The sequence below is a fragment of the Otolemur garnettii genome, unplaced genomic scaffold (genome assembly GCF_000181295.1).
Source record: "Otolemur garnettii isolate 467f Iridium unplaced genomic scaffold, OtoGar3 scaffold00140, whole genome shotgun sequence".
NCBI lineage: Eukaryota > Metazoa > Chordata > Mammalia > Primates > Galagidae > Otolemur > Otolemur garnettii.
The window spans coordinates 1,235,092-1,253,990 of record NW_003852535.1 but is presented as its reverse complement, the minus strand read 5'-3'; the positions used below and the strand labels follow the sequence as shown (position 1 = coordinate 1,253,990).

General features: G+C 55.1%; 5 protein-coding genes across 7 annotated transcripts in view; 1 reads left to right on the top strand and 4 right to left on the bottom strand.

Annotated features, from left to right (window-relative positions):
* The window catches only part of PRDX5 (peroxiredoxin 5), a 3,940-nt gene extending 1,668 nt beyond the window's left edge, over window positions 1–2,272 (bottom strand). The window contains exons 1-2 of one of the 2 annotated variants that reach the window (XM_023518461.1): window positions 2,132–2,272; window positions 154–288 (exon numbers count right to left, since the gene is read on the bottom strand). In XM_023518461.1, the coding sequence (XP_023374229.1) occupies window positions 154–288; window positions 2,132–2,272 (276 nt within the window). Of the gene's footprint in view, window positions 1–153; window positions 289–1,441; window positions 1,641–2,131 lie in introns of those variants that run through there. The other variant, XM_003798767.3, reaches the window with a different exon arrangement.
* TRMT112 (tRNA methyltransferase subunit 11-2) lies at window positions 2,234–2,992 on the top strand. The gene is made up of 4 exons (XM_003798607.3): window positions 2,234–2,358; window positions 2,447–2,548; window positions 2,692–2,781; window positions 2,869–2,992. The coding sequence occupies exons 1-4, from the start codon at window positions 2,281–2,283 to the stop codon at window positions 2,974–2,976; spliced, it is 378 nt and encodes a 125-aa protein (XP_003798655.1). The 5' UTR covers window positions 2,234–2,280; the 3' UTR covers window positions 2,977–2,992.
* A 101-nt stretch (window positions 2,993–3,093) lies between these two features.
* Window positions 3,094–11,228, bottom strand: ESRRA (estrogen related receptor alpha). Of its 2 annotated transcripts, XM_003798766.2 has the most exons (7): window positions 11,022–11,228; window positions 9,254–9,590; window positions 5,745–5,861; window positions 5,460–5,588; window positions 4,921–5,088; window positions 4,551–4,820; window positions 3,094–4,117 (listed from the first exon to the last, which is right to left on the bottom strand). In XM_003798766.2, the coding sequence occupies exons 2-7, from the start codon at window positions 9,576–9,578 to the stop codon at window positions 3,858–3,860; spliced, it is 1,269 nt and encodes a 422-aa protein (XP_003798814.2). In that variant the 5' UTR covers window positions 9,579–9,590; window positions 11,022–11,228; the 3' UTR covers window positions 3,094–3,857. The 2 variants fall into 2 exon arrangements, with proteins under 2 accessions (XP_003798814.2, XP_012666165.1); XM_012810711.2 differs by lacking the exon at window positions 11,022–11,228 and having other exon boundaries at window positions 9,254–9,610.
* A 531-nt stretch (window positions 11,229–11,759) lies between these two features.
* Window positions 11,760–15,196, bottom strand: CATSPERZ (catsper channel auxiliary subunit zeta). The gene is made up of 5 exons (XM_012810663.2): window positions 15,176–15,196; window positions 14,641–14,974; window positions 13,682–13,761; window positions 13,433–13,499; window positions 11,760–12,170 (listed from the first exon to the last, which is right to left on the bottom strand). Exons 1-5 carry the CDS (start codon window positions 15,194–15,196, stop codon window positions 12,061–12,063), a joined length of 612 nt encoding a protein of 203 aa, XP_012666117.1. The 3' UTR covers window positions 11,760–12,060.
* A 394-nt stretch (window positions 15,197–15,590) lies between these two features.
* KCNK4 (potassium two pore domain channel subfamily K member 4) overlaps window positions 15,591–18,899 on the bottom strand; it is a 7,693-nt gene continuing 4,384 nt past the window's right edge. The window contains exons 2-6 of the mRNA XM_003798606.2: window positions 18,324–18,447; window positions 18,037–18,197; window positions 17,658–17,844; window positions 17,077–17,216; window positions 15,591–16,249 (exon numbers count right to left, since the gene is read on the bottom strand). Coding sequence (XP_003798654.1) covers window positions 15,869–16,249; window positions 17,077–17,216; window positions 17,658–17,844; window positions 18,037–18,197; window positions 18,324–18,447 — 993 coding nt within the window. The 3' untranslated portion in view covers window positions 15,591–15,868. The remainder of the gene's footprint in view (window positions 16,250–17,076; window positions 17,217–17,657; window positions 17,845–18,036; window positions 18,198–18,323; window positions 18,448–18,899) is intronic.

The window sequence follows — 18,899 nt, the reverse complement described above, 5'->3', positions numbered from 1 at the left end:
GGAGTTGGAGGTTGCTGTGAGCTGTGATGCCATGGCACTCTACCCAGGGGGATAGCTTGAGGCTCCGTCTCAAAAAAAAAAAACACTATGTGGTGGACTTAAGAAGAATACAAAAGATCTCAATTCCTGAGCCTCAGAGGGGAAGGGGCTCACCTTGGAACAGCCAGGCGTAAAGGCCCCAGGAACTCCAAACAGCACACCCTTCTTGCCCTTGAACAGTTCTGCCAGGTTCACCTTGTTTCCTGGCTCACCTTCAAACACCTCCACATGGGGGATAGCATCTCCCACCTAGAAGGAAGGACACCACAATGAGGGTGGGTAAGGAAGCCAGGAGGGAAATAGCTTGGTAGCTATGCCTGCTGGAAAGATTAAAACCCAGCAGAAAATTCCAGCCCTGTCAGAGTTTCCAAAGGTCCCTCCCTGTCTTCCTCTCCCACATTTGGTTACCCCACATCCTCAAGGTTTCAAGGGGCCCTGCTCCTCTTAAGAACCCATTGATGGCAACAGAGAAAGAGATAAGGCCTCCCCACATGTCGCAAGAGATTGCACAATAAGTTGTCTAAGTTACTGGAAAGGGGTTGGATAAGTAGCCAGAGAAGGGAGACAAAGGAGGCTGTGACAACAGGGAGGGATCCTGGGCAGGCTCAAGTGTCTCACCCTCAGGAAGAGGAACAGCAGCAGCAACAGGGAAAATTAGGGGAGATGTCCAGGCCCCTACACCCAGGAGATGTAGAATAAAGAAGGAATTTCCTGAAGGGGGAGGCAACTATCCACCTGCCTGGAAGTGTGTGAGGGCTTTGAGGGGCCAGGACAGTAGACAAGAGGGGATGTCAGAGGTGGGGGAGAGTCTCTGAGGATCCCAGAGGTTGGGAGTAGAACGAAGTAGAAGGTAAATTGGGGGAGAGTCTCAGCAAAGATTGAGAGAGCAATGGGACAGGGTCCAAGGAGCTGGAGATGGTTCCAGAAGGGTGGGAATTAGCCATAAAAGAAAGAAGGTCGTGGAGCGGAATGGGAGAAGACGCCATGGAGGCACTAAGGGACAACTGTTTCAAAAGATGGGGTGAAATAATGCCCAGTACTAACACAAAAGCAAGGACGGGGCGTGGGTACGGTGGGGGACAAAAAGTAGGGAGGTAGAAAGGGGCCCAGGGCGGAGTAAGAGGTTCTAGATGAGGGAGGCCGCGACATTCAATCGCCTGAAAATGGTGGCAACTTATCACTGAGTGTCTCAGGACCAATGTGAAGGGAATCCAGAGGAGAGCTCGAAAGCCTTGGGCCTAAGGGGGCTTGCGGAGGGGATGAGCGGGACAGAAGGGTCTCTAAGGCGGCGGAGAGGAGTCCGGTGGCCAGGAAAAAAGGCGACCCCCTCAGAGGAGCTGGGCAAGGGCTGGCAATGAAAAGAATGGAGGAGTGGGAGGTCGGGGGGCTGGGCAGCGGTCACCTTGATCGGGGCCATGGCTGCGGCGGCGCTGCTGAACCTGTGGGCCCTGCCAGGCACCCACCCTTCTGCTCCTTTCGGCTGCGGTCTTGCTGCCGCCGCTGCTGCACCAGCGAGTAGAGAGCCAGTTCGGCGTCTCAAAACGAATAGCCCACTCACTCCCATACCCGCAGCGTGACCACAACTACTCCGCCCCCAGCCGAGGCCGCCCCAGAAGGCGGGGCCTGGCTCCCGCCGCAACGTCGACAGCGGCGCAAAAGACAGGGCCCAGCCCCGGGTCGAACTCCTGCACTGCGCAGGCGTGAGCCGCTACACACCCACCAAGCTGCCGGGATTCTAGGCTCATTTATATTGGGGGCTGAGTCGCTGACGCAATTACAAATGGGGCGAGGCCGCGGCAGTAGCGCAGATAATTTGCATTCAAGGGTGAGGTGTCGCTGTGTTTCTGGGACTAATTTACCCTCCGTTCCTTAACTGGAGGGGAGGGAGAGATGATCTCAAGGGCCTGTGTATGAGCAAAATAAGTTTACTGTGCATCCAATGAGAGCCCCTGCATTGCAGCTGCTATCACTTGCATTCTACTTATGGTTTGTAGAGAATGGGGGCTGAGTCAAAGCCAGTGGGCATGCGCAGTGGCAACCTCGCACAGACGCTTCCGGTAGCAACACATGACCCCACAGGTCTTTCGCTTACCTGCTTCGGTCCGGCTTGCGCGAGAAGTTCCAGCAAGTTCGCCACTTCCGGTCCTCCGGCCCTCGGATAACATAGTAGAGCAGCCCCGGAAGTGACCAGACAGGGAGAACTCCTTCCGGTTCCGGTCTGGCGAGCGCTCATTTGGCGACATGAAACTGCTCACTCACAACCTGCTGAGCTCGCATGTGCGGGGGGTGGGGCCCCGTGGCTTCCCCCTACGCCTCCAGGTAAGATCCGGAGCGATCACTCCCCTCTCCTGGGTGGGATGGGGAACTGGGGTTCGGTCCCCGCCTAGCTACATCCCTCCGCCTGCAGGCCACCGAGGTCCGCATCAACCCCGTGGAGTTCAACCCTGAGTTCGTGGCGCGTATGATACCCAAGGTGGAGTGGGCGGCGCTCCTGGAGGCAGCTGATACCGTGAGAACCCTCCCCCGGCCCGTGCATGCCCTGGGAAGTGGGGACGGGCACACCGCAGCCTCTAGAACCGCGATCCGGAGCCCGGCCTGAGGTGAAGGGTCGCGGATGCCCTGAGCTGACAAAGGTCTCTTGCCCACCCACAGTTGCACCTGGTCGAGGTGCCCAAAGAGCCAATTGAGGGATATGAACATAATGAGAAATTTCTGAGGAAGATGCATCACGTCCTTTTGGAGGTGAGAACCGGCCTATGGCTTCCTTTCCCTCCCACCTGCCTCCCACAGAGGCTGCCAGTGTTTAGCTTTGCCCCTTCCCACCCGCAGGTGGATGTGTTGGAGGGCACCCTGCAATGCCCAGAGTCTGGACGTCTCTTCCCCATCACCCGTGGAATCCCCAACATGCTGCTGAATGATGAGGAAACCGAGAATTGACCATGCCAGGCACCAGTTTAACATTTTGCAACTGTGTGTATCTTTGTTGACATACGTGCTGTTTACCATGTATATTTCCAACCCTTGTTCCAATGACATACTGAACGCACAGTGTTCTTGAGCTTGATAGTATATATTTTTTTTTTCATTAAAGGTTCAAAACCAAAAGCGGTTTCTCTTTGCAGCAAATATACATTAAAATAGAGTCTCTGTACAGCCAAGGGCTCTAGGCCCTGGCTTGCCCCATGTCCCTGTGCCTCCCTGGCCAAACCCAAAAATAAATATAGTGTTATTGCTGTGCAGGGCATAGAGGCAGTGCTCTCCCTGCCCACTGAGGAGGCTGGGTGGGAGCTGATGGGGGGACACTGGCCACCCCAGGGGTCCAGGGGCTGGAGCCTGCTTGGAGTTATTGCTTCAAGGGGGGGCACTAATGCCCAATGCAAATGATGAGGAGCGAAGGGGGAAGGGGGCCTTTGCTCTCCAAATGCCCCTCTGCTCTGGAGAGGGGATAGGATTAAGCAGCAGCAAAAGCATCACCCACTGGGAAACTGTGGCCTCTATCCCCTTCCCTCCCTGAGTTCAGGCTTCTGCCTCCCACACATCCCCTGCAGCCCCCTATGGCTTCCGCAAGTACCCCTGCACTCTGGGGGCATGTTATGGCTTGCAAGGGACAGCACTGTGCCCAGAGCCTGAGCATGTATCTTCCCAGCTTCTGACACTCCCTAGGAGGGGAGGGTGTAGGGCCTGCTCCCAGGGACTGATGGCATTGCCTTGGCCCTGCCAGCAGGCTGTGGCACTGCCCAGACTCCAGCTCTGCCCTCTTGGGGCTGACCCCATCCTTGGCAGGTCCTGTAGCACCCCCACCAGTCCCACCCCTTCCCTCAGTCCATCATGGCCTCAAGCATCTCCAAGAACAGCTTGTGCATGGGCACCTTGCCCTCCAGCTTCACCCCGTAGAAATGGGCCAGCACTTTGCCTGCTGTCTGGCGAAGGAGGGGTAGTGTGAGCAGCAGCCTTCCTGCCCGCCGCCGCTCAGCACCCCCTCCGGGGCCTGCCCGGCCAGCTTCATACTCCAGCAGGGCCTCATGCAGGGCTTCTCGCAGCTGCTCCACAGCCTCGGCATCTTCGATGTGCACAGAGTCTGCAAGAAGAAAGAGAACTGTTCACCTGGGCCATCTCTGGAAAGGGCAAAACCCACACCTTGCTTGGGCAATGCCAGATGGGGCCTAATGGGATATCAAACAGATCTGTTGATAGGCTGACTGAGAGGAACCACTCTGCTCCTGCCCTAAGCCAGGGCCCACCCTTCTCCCTCAACTATGGCCACTTCTTACCCTCCCTTCCCTCCCTCTCCCTAAACTATTTACCTTTCCATGTTTGTATGGCACTAGAGTTCAAAATCCTGTGTGCAGTTCAGGGCCTGCCTTTGGCTTGCTTTGTGACTTTCAGCAAGTCATTGTTCTTCCCTAAGCCTCAGTTTTCCTTATCTGCAAAATGGGACTGTGCCACCATCACAGAGTTAAAAACTAAAAGGCCTCATGGAGAGACCGTTCATGCCTGCCCTGGACTCTCACCCGAATTGGCAAGGGCCAGGGCCTTCAGCAGGACATACTCCTCTCGTTCTAGCCGTAGGGCCTGCAGTCGCCGCACCAGTTGCAGAAGGGCAGCCCCCAGTTCCCCCAAGCCAGCTGCCCGTGCCCCCTCTTCATCCAGGACTAGGTCCTCAGCAAAGGCCAGCTCATCCTGTAGTGGCAGTGAACGCTGAGCCACACCCAGCACCAGTACTTCCATCCACACACTCTGCAGTACTGACATTTGGTCAGACAGCGACAGCGATGAGAAGCCTAGAGAGCAGTGGGGAGTAGGCCTGGCCTGAGCAAGTGCACCAGAGCCAGGCATGGCCTGGCCCACTCAGGGAAGCCCCAGGTCACTTAGGCCCTTTACCTGGGATGCTCTTGGCCCAGCTGATAGTAACCACTATCTCTCGGTCAAAGAGGTCACAGAGGGTAGCCACAGCTGGGAGGTGTCCATCAGGGCCAGCTGGGTCAGGCATGGCATATAGCTTTTCAGGCTCAACCACCAGCAGGTGAGACACCAGTGCATTCACCGGGGCTGCAGTGACAGTTGGAGGACTAGAGTCAGGAGCACGCCCATCCATCAGGCCTCAGGGGCCACACATCTTCCCAGAGTCATTCCCCTGTGGATTCTTCTGCAGGGAAGAGTGTTCACTATTTCCCAGGGAAAGGCAGTCTGTTTGTGACAAGCTCTAAACCTTTCCCTGTCCCAAGTTGTACTACTTGGTGTCTGATGTAAGAAAAGGCATTTTTCACATTTCTTGGGGAAAAGAGTAAGAGAAAGAGGAAATCTGGGTCCCAGTGCCCAAGATGACTATTATGCTGGGTGAACAATGCCACAAATAGGCCTCCCATGTCCTAGCTCCACCCCAGCCCTAGCCCTAGAGTCCTAGGGACCCACAGTCTTACCCGTCTTTCGGGGGCCTCCAGCTACTGCCAAGGGCCCAGCAGAGAAGGGGCCTGGGAAGGGTAGTGGGTCCACTTCTGGCCGCCGCTTGTACTTCTGCCGCCCACCCCGGACGCGGTCCAGGCGTACCCCTTAAATTGTAGGATAGGACTGTGACCATGGTGCTGGGCTTGCTCTGCTGAGCCATCCTCCCCAGTCCATTCACCAGAACTTCCCAGACCTTGTCCCCACCCAGCACGTGCACCCAGTGCCCCCCGCCCTTGCCCAGGCCCCTGCCCAGCGCTCACCCTCCTTGAGCATGCCCACCCGCAGGCACTTGGTGAAGCGGCAGGCCTGGCAGGCCTTGCGTCTCCGCTTGGTGATCTCACACTCGTTGGAGGCCGGACAGCTGTACTCAATGCTCCCTGCCAGGAAGAGGCAGGGCTCCAGTGGCGGCCTCCCAGGGCCGGGAGGGGGCCCAGCTGACAGGAGAGCCCTGACTGGCCCAGGGCAAGCACAGGTCTGGGGGTACGGGGAGGAAAGGGAGAGCAGGACGCCATGAGCAGGTGGAGAGGGGAACGGCTGCTGGGCGGAGGCCCTGTCTGGACAAGGAAGGGGCTGGGACCAAGCAGACAGGCTACACCTCTACCCAAAGCCTCTGTTCAACCCACGTCTCTTGGCCACACACTGCCCTCTTTTGCTCTCAAGAGCCATAGTGACCTCTACATCACTAAAGCCAATGTTTAATTTTTGCTCCTCATCTTACTTATCCTAAAACAGTGGTTCTCAACCTTCCTAATGCCGCAATGTATTTTCATTGTTACAAAGGGGTCGCGACCCACAGGTTGAGAACAGCTGTCCTAAAAGGAGCATCTAACACTGCTGATCACTTCCTCCTCCTAGAAACAATTATAAACACTTTCTTTTGCTTCTGAGACACCACATACTCCTGTTTTTTTCCTTACCTCCCTGGCTACTTCATGGGTTTTGTGTGTCTCCCCAGGTTCTCCCACTGAAGAACCCCAGGGCTGTCTGTGCCTTGTTCCGCTCACTCCCAGGCAATCTGACCCAGTTGTGGCACTATCAAATCTGCATCTCTAGCCTGAACTCTAGACTCACATATCCAGCTGCCTCTACATTTTGCATGTCTAGCAGGTAGCTCAACCTTAATATGTCCTTAAACGGATGCTATTTGTCCAGTTGCCCAGGCAGAAACCTAAATGGTAGCTTTGCTGAGAGATTCTGGAGGCCTTTACCTCCTCTTCCTATGTCCAGAATCTAACTCTTGCTGCAGCAACTGCTTCCACCCTTGACCTGAGTCACTGTCACCTCAGCCCTCACTGGCCTCTTGCTGTCCCTGCCCCCTTCAATCTATTCTCAACACAACAGCCAGAAAGTTCCTACTAAACCAATGTCAGGGCTGGGCACAGTGGCTCACACCTGTTATCCTAGCATTCTGGGAGGCCGAGGTGGGCAGATTGCTTGACCTCAGGAGTTTAAGACCAGCCCGAGCAAGAACGAGACCCTATTTCTAAAAATAGCCAGACATTGTGACAGGCCCCTGTAGTCCCAGCTACTTAGGAGACTGAAGCAAGAGGATTGCTTGAGCCCAGGAGTTTGAGATTGCTGTGAGCTACGACACCTTGCTACTCTACAAAAGATGTCAAAGTGAGACTCTCAAAAAAAAAAAAAAATCAATGTCATACATACTAACTTTGGTCTGGCGAGGGGAGGGGGAGAAAATCTATGTCAGATACTATCCATCCTCTGCACAAAACCCTTCAGAGATCTCCCTTCTTACTGTATAAGCCAAAGTGAAACCATGGCCTACAAGGCCTGCACCCTGCTCCCTGTCACCTTTTTGACCTCTGCTCCCTCTCTGGCCTCCTCCATGTTCCTCAAGCAGGCCTTGCCTCAGAGTGTGCTGCTCCAGCCTGGAGCTCTCGTCTTGAAGTCCACACAGGCTCCATTACCTCCCCCTGGTCTCTGTCACCTTGGGGATGCCTTCCCTGGCCACCCTATGGCAAAGCCATACCTCCCAGCCTCTGAACCCTGCTTTGTAGTTTCTCTTAAGCTCTCAGCACCATCAAACATGTTATAAATGTACTTATATATCTTATATATTACTTGTTTCCCCATTTCAGTGGCAGCTCCACCAGGGCAAGGACGGTCCCCAGCACTAGTAACAGGGCCTAGCACATAGCTGCCCTCCCAGCCTCACAGGGTCCCACAAGGACCAAATGACACAACCAGCAACAGGCCATCAGCATGCTTCTCTTCATAGTGTGCTTTCTCCTACTGGGGCTTCTGCACTCAGCCCAAGACACCTCCTCAGGAAGCTCCCCCTCCAGGGCCCAGCTCCAGCCTATTCCCTTAGTACAGACCACAGCAGTAATCAGACAATTGTGTGCAATTCAGTGTTTCCTCATTCTCCCCTTTGCTAGAATATAAACTTCCCAAGGGCAGAGATGGCTCTACCTCAGTCCCAGCTATGTCCTTAGGACCTGGAACTCTGGCCAGGGCAGGAAAACACAGGTGTATGAAGTGCCAAGGGCTTTGGCTACCACTTACCAACTTTGTGATCTTGGCCAACTCCCAGACCTAGCCTTTTGGACTCTTAGTGTTCCCAGCTGTAAAACTGGGGTGATAAAAATCTGACCCACAAATGTAGATTGTGAGAAGTAGGGAGAAAATATGGGTAAAACTTTTAGCATGGTCCATGGCATTTAAATGCTCAGTAAACAATTAATGTTTACAGCTAGCACTCAATAAATATTTGTCAACAACCAACATACAATGAAGTGTTCCAGGGTGTATAGGAGACACCCACACCTGGACCCGTTGGCTCACTGGTCTTCAGAGCCAGAAGGAAGCACAGAATTTTTAGACCAGTGGGTCTCAGCCAAGTCAAAACTCACTGGAATGTCACAGTCAGTCATGAGGCGCCTATCTGAAGTTCAGTTATTAGTATTAAGCAGAGGCAGCAGTCTGGTGTTTAAGAGCTCAGCTCTGGATCTAAATTGACCCAAGTTCAAATCCTGGTTCTGCCATTTTCTACCTGTGAGATTTGAACAAAGTTTCAAAAACCTTTCTGAGCCTCACTTATGATAATAGTGCTGACAACTTACAGGGTTGCTGTAGGGGACTAAGAACATAAAAGGGCACAGTGCCTGGCAGTAAGCACTCAAAAAATATATATATGTTTAAATTATACGTGTTATAGCTCAGAAGTCACTGATGGTCAAGTAAAAACATAAATAACAGGTCCATCCAAAGAAATGCTTATATAAGCATCTTGCTCATGCCCTCAAATTTCTATATGCTTTCCTGAGTGAGAAAAAAAAATCAGTGCTTGTTAAGAGCAGAGACAGGGCTAATATTTAAGGTGGCCCCTCTCAGATACCCATAAAAACCTGCCTTGTGTTAGTGTAGCTTTGGAGAAATCAGGAAAAGGGGTGTGTGTGCTATGCTGGGGAGAGGTCAGCAACTGCCAGAAGCAAGAACAAAGCCTTGGAATTTTTCAGAGCCACTGTTGAAGATGCTGGGCCTATTGTACCAGAAACACAGGAGGTATCCTGAGTCCGCTCTCCCATCCCACTCTAATCCATCAATGCATCCTGGTTTTTTTAATCTAACTTTTAAGGAAAAGAGTCTTTCGGGGGGGGGGGAGTATTTCTGGGAATACTAGACTGCCAACCTCAAGCCCATGTCAGTCTGCAGGCTTAGTGGTACCCAGCAGTGTACCTATTGGGTGGTGCCAGGCCCAGAGGGCATAGGGCAAAGGGCAAAAGGGCACAGGAGTGGGATGGGGGCTCACCCTGGATGGTCCTCTTGAAGAAGGCTTTGCAAGCTTCGCAGGATGCCACACCATAGTGGTAGCCAGAAGCCACATCCCCACAGACCAGGCAGAGCCGTTTGGGCAGGGAGCTGAGCATCAGCTTCCCACCACCCTGCTCACCAGGCCCAGCCCCTTCCCCATCATCCTCTTCCTTGTGGCCTGGGTGGCAGTGAGTGGGAGCTGGGCCAGGGGCCAGGGCCACAGAAGGCTCAGTCTCTGTCTCTGAGGAACCCTTTGGACTGTCAGGGCTGGCTGGCTCTGCCTTGATGTAAAGAGGCTCAATGCCCACCACCTGGCTGGACATGGCGCTGGTCACCTGCAGGAAGAAACCCATCAGTTCACAGGGAGGCACCAAGATAGGGGGATAGGGGGTGGGGAGACACCCTGCCACATGGGTTGCCTAACCCTAGGCCTGAGGCCAAGCTTCCAGACTTAGCAAGGGGGTGGAACAGGGGGACAGAGTCCAAGGAAAAGCTGCCCATGAAGAAGGCCCTCCCAGCTGTTGTCATGGGTACAGAATCTCCAGAGCCTCCAAGCCCAGTAACTGACAGTAGGTCTTCCATTTGGGAACCTATGGAGGCTTGAAAAGCTCCTACTCCCACTCAGGCTGGGGAACAGGAGAATCTTAGCCCCTAGGCAACCTTCGACCCCACCTGGAATTCCCTGCCAAAACAGGATAGTTCCCAATTTCCTGCAGATGTTAGGAGGAACCTCAGGGATCTCCTCTCATGGAGGTAATATCCATTCAAGAGAGCACACTGAGGCACACAGACCCAAGGGAACCTGATGTCCTCACACATATGTTCACATATTCCCATACGTGTGCTCAGGTATCCCCACATGTTCATACATGTTGATCTGCTGGGGACTTTCACACACATGGCCTTTGTGAAACCCCAGTCCTCACTCCTGATCACACTTGTCCTCACAAGCTCCTCGTGAAGCACACACCCTATAAACAAACTCACATTCAAGGCTCATAATCACACACTTCAACTCTCACTTTCACACCGGCACAGACTCGTGAAAACCCCTTCAGAGCTTTCCACACTTGACACACAGCCCGCCTCCTAACCCAGCAAGCCCAATCCCAGCCACACCAGCAGCTGCAGCTCCAAATCCTGGCACTCAGGCCTGCACCGCAGAGTCCTACACCTCCCGGGGCGCCCCGCCCCCCAACCTGCGCACACCTATGGGAAGTTGCCTAAAGTTACTACGCCTGCCCCCCAACCCCGCCCCGGCCCCTGGCCCGTGGCCCGTGGGGAACTTCTATCAGGTTATCAGGAAGTAAATGGGGAGAGCCAAGGAGGAGGAAGTTCTCCCTTGCCGGCGCAATGACCTTTGACCCAGAGAGGAGGGTGGCCCAAGGTCCCGTCGAGCGCCCCCACGTGGTCTACAAAGCCCCTTCCTCAACAGAGAACCTTCCCCATCTCCCACCCTGGCCCACCCCCCAGGACTTAAGATTGCTCCCAGTGCCCACTGAACCCTGCCCCTGGGCAAGACTCGAGGCCCAATCGCGATCCAGGCCGGGACCCACAGCCACGGCCAGACCCTGACCCAGGCCTGCCCACCAAGACGTGGAGGCCGATCCCGCCTGGAACCTGACCCTGTCTGGCCCTAGACCGGGTCCCGACCGTGACCTGGACAGGCGCCAGAGCCGGACCCCGCCTGGAGCCCGCCTCCCCATCCGCCTCCCTGCGGCACTCGCACATGGCCCCCGCAGGGGCGCTCCCCTCCGCCCCCAGACCTGGGGCTCCGGCAGGGCGGGCGGGCAGGCATGAGGGCCGAGCGGCCCGTAGTGCCGGGATGAGCCTGGGTCCGCGGGCAGCCCCTCCTCCGCCGCCTCCTCGGGCCGCGCCGCCCCACCGCGCCGCGTCCCCTCACTCCGCGGCGCCGCTGGCTGCTTGTAGGACACAAAAGGACATCGCGGCCGCTTCCTACTCGGCTTCCTCCAGCTGACAGCGGGGGCGGGGTCGGTGGTGCGCATGCAAAGCAGGGGCGGGGCCGGGATCCTATGCTAATCAGACAAGTGTGGCGGGCGGCGCCTGCGTGACTAAAGGAGTTGGGGCGGAGTCGGCAAAACCCGAGGGTGGGTCTTCTCAAAGGCCCCGCCCCGCAGCCGCGGAGCCTCTGCGGCGCACAAACGTACACAGCCGCTGAGGGGGCGGGGACAGAAAAGAGGAGGGTCGCCGGGAATTAGAGCGTGTTGAGGGGGTGCGGTCAGAAGACTTCTTTTATAACCCAGAAGCTGCAACAAAAGAGTGAACGAAGTCGCTATGTGGCCGTAGCTGCGGAGCTTGGAAACAACATATATATGGAAATGAAGAGGGCGGGACGAGCAGAGAGGCTGGAATGTCTACCTAAACTTGAGGGGCGGAGCCTAAGCACCGCCTCCCAAGCGGGGGAGGTGCTGCCCTTTTCCCTCTTACCCTTCCCCCAAGGTAACACCAAACGGGCACTTGAGCCATAGTCCCAACGTCTTCACCAACCTGCGGAACCCCGGGTGGGAGAAGCAGAGCTAAAACATACAAGAAATCCTGGATTACAAGTCCGTATAAGGTATGGCCTATAGGGCCCGGACGGAGAAAGCTCAAGGTCACTGCGGTGACCGAATGAAGGTCACAGGAAAAGGCGGAGCCATGTGCGCCCGCCTCACGCGGGATGCCATATACACTGTTTTAATTAACTAGGGCTCAAATTCCATCCGGACAGGATCGGGCTTGTGTCTGGGATCCGGCAGGGCTTGGGCTGGAGTAGTGCCGCTGCTCGAGCCCGAGGTGGTGGTTTTAGTTTATTGTGACGTTCTGCCTTAAGTTTTGGCGTTTTTTGATCCCCTCTATGTATCGCTGCAACTCCTTGGTCAGGAAATGCTGCTTTCCGATTCTTGACCGATAGCCTAGGAGAAGGGCAGAGCTCAGGTGAGGGCAGTGGGCACCCACAAGGCCTCCCCAACAGCTCATTTGTGATTCGAGGAACTCTAGGTGATTTGGGGTGGCACCTCAGTTCTGTATTAGTTTGGGGAACCTTCGATCTTTAAAGGTGCTGGGTGTTAAGGTGGACGGTGGGCTCGGCGCCTATAGCTCAACCGGCTAAGGCGCCAGCCACGTACACCTAAGGTGGCGGGTTCGAATCCCCAGCCCGGACCCGCCAAACAATGACGGCTGCAACCAAAAAATAGCCGGGCATTGTGGCGGGCGCCTGTGGTCCCAGCTACTTGGGAGGCGGAGGCAGGAGACTCGCTTGAGTCCAGGAGTTGGAGGTTGCTGTGAGCTGTAATGCCACTGCACTCTACCCAGGGGGACAGCTTGAGGCTCTGTCTCAAAAAAAAAAGGTGGACGGTGAATGAGGGCAAGGATAGAGAAGATATTGCAGGCAGTGTTAGGAAGCAGGTTTTGGACACCTTCAGGAGCACCCACTCTAAGCCATCAACTGGCCCTTTCTCCACTGCCCAAAGACTCCTCCCAGCTCCCCCACCTAAAGGAAGACAAGGCCATACAAAGGCTGTCATGCCATTGAACAGGTGGATAAACAGTATCAGAAAAGTCAAATAAGAAGGTCGGTTAGGTGGCTCATGTCTGTAATCCTAGCCCTTGGGAAGCCGAGGCAGGTAGACTGCCCTGAGCTCACAAGTTCAAGACCAACCTGAGCAAGTGTGAGACCCTGTCTCTAAAAATAGTCAGGTGTTGGGCGGCACCTGTGACTCAAAGGAGTAGGGCTCCAGCCCCATATACCAGAAGTGGCGAGCTCAAACCCGGCCCTGGCCAAAAACTGCAAAAAAATAATAGTCGGGTGTTGTGGCTGATGCCTGTAGTCCCAGCTACTCCGGCTGAAGCAAGAGAATCGCTTGAGCCCAAGAATTTGAGGTTGCTGTGAGCTGTGATGCCACGGCAGGCTACTGAAGGTGACAAAGTGAGACTCTGCCTCCAAAAAGAAGAAAAAGCTGCATAGGCTAGAGAGGGAGACTGCACTAAGACTAGAGGCCAGGCCTCTCCTCATCACCCAAGGTCCTCACCACAGGGTCTTCCTGTGTGAACCTCTCAACTTTTATCTTTTGTGGGACTCTTGAAATACTGTGGAAGCTAAGGGGATCCTGAAACCCCAATCTCATGGACTCAAGCCCTGCTTAAGGATCTCTGGTGGAAGCTTGGGAGGACTCACTTCTGAGAGCTTTCGTGAGGATTTCCAGAGCTTCATTCTCCATGAGCTCTATCAAGGGCAGCGGTAGCTGGAGAAGCAAGAGGCTCAAGTAACCCCATCTCTCCCCACAGTTAAAAGGTCCCACCTGCTCCCTGCAGCACACCTTAAGACCCCCAACCAGCCTACCTGCCTCTCTACCCTGCTATCTACCCCATCCTTTTACTCCTCGCCTATCCTCTCCGCCACTAAAACCCCCGGGACCCCTCGTACCCTGTTCTGCTGCTCTGCCCAGTAGGCTTGATGGGGGGTGTGCCTTGTGGTCTGAACTGATAACATTGAGGAAGACTTTTCTGGGAGAAGAAGAGAAAAGAGATTAGTCATCCTCAAACTGCTGTGTCCCTAGTGGGTAGGCACTTGGTGGGAGGGAGTGACCTTCAGAGGCCAGTTGCAGGTCCTCTGTGGATCCAGTCTGACTCCCCACTGTGTGAGACTTCAGACCAATGACTGAAACTTTCCAGCCCCAAGCTTCTTCGTCAGTAAAACAAAGGGTGTGAAGTTTAAAGGTGATAATGCAAAGGAAGGCCCGTGCCTGGCGATTGTTGTGTTGTTATGGATTCCAATTCCCTGATGAAGGGGCAGGGGAAGAGACCAAATGCCAAACGGCGCCCAACAAGTAGTAGGGGCTTAAAAATTGTAACCCATGACTGACTTAATGAAAGACAGACACCTCCTCAACCAAGCCAAATCCTCAGGCAGGGAATTAACATCCTCCTGTCAACTCTCCGGATGATTCTATGACCGCTCCACCCTTGCGCATTTTCGTGCTTGCCTTCCCCCGGACTCCATACGCCTGAAAGAACTGGTATGACGCCTGCCCAGTAGGGGGCGCTCTAAGAACGTCTGGTTGATTGAAAGCGTGAAAGATTCGCGCTGGTGTTTGTCCGAGACAATCCTAGAAACTTAGATCCTATCAGCTTCCCCCCATTTTATAGCAACGGAAAGTGAGGCCCTAGCTGGGTGTGGTGGCTCACGCTTGTAGTTCCAGCTACTTGGGAGGCTGAGACAAAAAGATTGCTTAAGCCCAAAAGTTTGAGGTACAGTGAGCTATGATGACTCCACCCCACTCTACCCAGAGCGTCAGAATGAGACTGTCTCAAAGAAAAAAAAAGTGAAGCCCTGACCAGCCCCCTGCCCTGTGGGCGTCCACGGCCTGGGGAGGCCACACTAACCTGCCTGGGTCTTGGAATCTTCTGACTCTTGCGTCTTCCTTACTTGGGGCTCCGTGGTGCTAACTTGGTCCAGTTCCACCTCCACCCAGGCTTCCTCGTCCGGACTCTCTGGCTTGCTCGTGCCCTTGTCCTCTTCATCATCCTCCCAGTGGCCGTTCTGGCTGTACCACCGACTCTTGTCTGCCCTGCTGGTCTCTTCGTCGAAGTTCTCGCAGACCTCCGACAGCGGCATGTTCAGCTCTGGCTCCGACAGCGCGGCAGTGGTCCACAGATTCCGAATGTCGTTCGGGTTCACCTCGCCTGAGCCACGGTCGTCCGAAGACTCGGGCAACACCTATGAGCCACATACAACGAGGGAAGCCAAGGGTCGCAGGGGCTGGAGCGGGAAGGAAAAGCAGGTTGGGGGTGGGAGTCCTGAGCCAGACCCGAGTGGGAACTGCATGAAACCAAGGCTTGGAGAGTTACACCGGGGGCCCAGATCGAACCTAGGATGAGTACGGGGCTGAAGGTAAGGGGGCCTTGGAAGAGTTCTTACTTTGTTAGGCTCATCCTCCATAGTTCTGCCCTCAACCGACCCAGTCTCCATAGACCTCGGGGCCAGGAGTGGGGGCGGGGTCAACGCTCGGGGCGGGGTGGGGGAGGGGCAAGATCGCCCGAAGGATTCTACAAATAGCATTTTCTCGCGCCGGGAGAGCTCAAACTACAGTCCTCCTCACTAGACGCCATTCTCTCACCCCCACCCCTCTGCCCTCTGTCCTAGCCCCCAATTTGTGTGCACGGATTCTGACGCCAGACCCTACCCAGACGCCTCCAGGATGAGAGGCTGGGGGCCTGAGTATAGCCAAGAGGGCCATGACTTGATCAACGTGGGTACCCAGGGACCCTCGGCGTGCCCCCGCGTTGGCCCGAGGAAAGCACTCCCACACCCACTCGCGCTCACGCCGCAGCGGTGCAGACTGTATTCGTTTATTGGTGCAGGTTTTGAGGCACAGTCGTGAAGTGTTTTGAGGGACAGGTCCGGCCTGGGCGGCGAGAGGGAAAGCCTTGGTGAGGGGTCTGGAAATTGGTAGAAGTGAGGGTATGGGCGGGGGCGGGACAGAGAGACAACCTATAGCCTGTTCCCCAGGTTTCGGTCACGTCGACAGAGGGCTCTTTGGTCAGACAAGGCAAGCATGCCGGGGAGAAAGGAGGAACAAGCCCTTTGAGGGGCCCGGGTAAGATCCTGACCCTACACGGGCACGCCCTTTTCCCGGGGGCGCCCGGGGCCTCGGGGCCGCGCTGGCTTCCTGGAGGGGTTGGGGCGGCGGCGACCCCGCGGCACATGGGGCAGCGCGCAGCCGCGCTCGCTCTGCGTATCAGAGGACTCGTCGATGAAAGCAAGGTTCTCGCTGGGGTAATCCAGGGCCGAGGCAGTGGGCGAGGAAGGTGGCTCTGGCTTCTCTGGGGACGTAGGGGGTCGAGGCCTGCCGACTGGCTGCTCTGGACAGGGAGGAGGTGGCAGGAGTGGCCGCTCCTTCTCTGGAGGCGGTGCGGTGGGCCCGGCTCTCTGGGTCACTCGCGCCGTCACTGTGCCGGTCCAGCTGGCAGCCTGCGCGGTGAGGCCGCCCATCTGCGCAGGGAAGAAAGGCAACCCTCGACCAGGACTCCCTGACTGCCTCCGCAGCCCCGGGAACTTGTCCCTGCACCAGCCAGGTGTCAGCTGTTTTCGATGTGGCTTCCAGCCTCAGCTGTGGGAAATGGCAGGGCTCCTAACCCTGTGGCAGGCTCTCTCCTGTCCGCACCAAATTGCCCCTTTCTCCCGGGTCCTTTCTAGAAATCCCGTTTTATTTTAGCTCTCCCTCTCCTGCATACTCCAACACCCTTTGCACCTTTGTCCGGCTTCTCAACAGGGGTGGTTTTTTGGTTTTTTTGTTTTTTGTTTTGAGACACAGTCTCACTCTGTCGCCCTGAGATTGTTGCTTGCCACTCTGGGATTGAGTGTGTGGTATTATCGTAGCTCACAGCAACCTCAAACACGGGCTCAAGTGATCCTTATGACTAGCCGAACCTACAGGCGCCCACCCCACGCCACTATATTTTTTCTATTTTTAGTAGAGACAGGGTCTTGCTCTTGCTTAGGCTGGTCTCAAACTCCTGAGCTCAAGCAGTCCACCCATCTCAGCTTCCCAGAGTGCTAGGATTACATGTCCAAGCCACCACACCCAGCCTAGCTTTGTAATTTGCTATTTGCTGAATCTGGCAATCCATGATGGCAGAGGTGGTGGAGTCATCTCAAACCTATCTGAGATTACCCCTATGTTGCTCCCTGGAGGACTCACTCAGTACCTGCCTCAAGGAGCCCACACTCTAAAAGGGAGACAGACTGGTCAACTAGCTGCTAGGATATAGGGCATTAGTGCCACAGTGCATGCATGTGGCCAACTCAGGGGCACATACCTCTGCCCTAGTGCGGCGGGACACTACTCGAAGCCAGTTCCCAATGGTGGTGAGCACCGAGGCAAAGTAGGCCAGGCCAAGCAGGATCCAGAACCACACCAGCGGCTGGTAGGCTGGAAAGTCCTGCTTGGGATCAGCGCCTGGGATACCACGAAGAAAGGTGGAAAGAATGTGAGGGGCAAGCCTGTGAGTCACTGTTTCACTATCTTTCCCAGCTCACTGAAAGGACCTGCCCTCCCCAGATCCTAGAATGTCCAAATGCTGGCAGATGAGTGTGCACGAGTGAGTTGAAGATGTGCAAGATAAGAGCATGCAAAAGGGGTGCTCACGAGCAAGAATGTGGCACATTTGAGAGGTGCACTTATATATATGTGAGCACACATGAGATGCAGGCATGCAAGAATCTAAGTGCATGAGATGTATTCATGCAAGGATGAATAGTAGTGGATGTAGGTAGTGGAGCAATCACATCTAAGTGCACAAAGGCAACATGGAATTTGAAAGAGAGGCAAGAATATGGAACACCTGGACCGAATAAGGAATGTAGATAGGGAAGTGCAGTGCAAGAAGGGCAACCTCACCAGCCACATAGTCGCCGAAGCCCACTGTGGTGAGCGTCACTATCACAAAGTAGATAGCCTCCAGTTTGCTCCAGTTCTCCATATAGCAGAACACGAATGTGGGCGTGAGGACAAAGAGCAGGCAGCCAATCAACAGGAAGAGCATCGCTGATAGCACTCGCACCAGCTCAGGTGGCACATGCCACTTCTGTGGGGAGGGCAATAGGTAGGCAGGACCAAGGAGACACAAACACCTTCCACCCCCATACTGTCCACTCCCACCCCCAGGAACCTACAAGAGGGGCTCATGTGGTCTGGGGATATGCACTCAAGTGTCAGGGACATAAAGAAGGGTATCCAGAGCCCAGCACAAAAGTGTGTAGGGCATGGAGCAGCTCACCAGGAAGATGGCTTCGATGTGACCGATGCCGCGACGCAGGGAGGAGCCCAGCCGGTCCCCAACCCCTGCCAGCAAGATCCCAAACAGCGGGATCCCCACCAGTGCATAAAAGATGCAGAAGAGGCGCCCAGCATCTGTACGCAGGGCCACATTGCCATAGCCTGGGCAGAGGGATGATGCAGGAAATCTAGGGGCCACCTGGCACCCCCTACCTCTCCCTGCACCTGCCCCCTTGAGGAAGCTCCTTGCCCCTTGCCACCCTCCACATGCCCCATCCCCTCCCCCACCGATGGTGGTGATGATGGTCCCTGAGAATAAGAAGGCGCTGCCCAGGTCCCAAGCTGAGTGGCTGCTGTTACTGGTCGAGTTGGTTTCTGGGTTCGCACCCCCTCCCAGGGCATCAGCCACTTCCTGCAGGACAAAGTGCAGAAGGAGGAACCTCAGTTCTTCCCTCCTGTCCTGGTCAACTCCCTGTCCCTTAGTCTGTAGGGTGGTCCCTTCCCTACCCCTCAGCTCACCCCTTTCCTCTGTCTCCCAGGAACAGAGGATGCAAATTGGCTGGCCTAATCCAACTGCAGGCAAGCATGTTTGACCTCTATGATGTTTTAGAAAAATTTGAATTATCTGCCCCCTAATTTCAGATAACAGATTTCCAATTGTACAGTGATCATGAGCACAGATTCTGGGACCAGACTGCCTGGGTTCAAATTTTGGTTCTATGTGACCTTGGGCAAGTTAATTCTCTCTGCCTCAGTTTCTTTCTTTCATTTTCTTTTTTTTTTTGAGACGGAGCCTCAAGCTATCCCCCTGGGTAGAGTGCCATGGCATCATGCTCACAGCAACCTCCAACTCCTGGGCTCAAG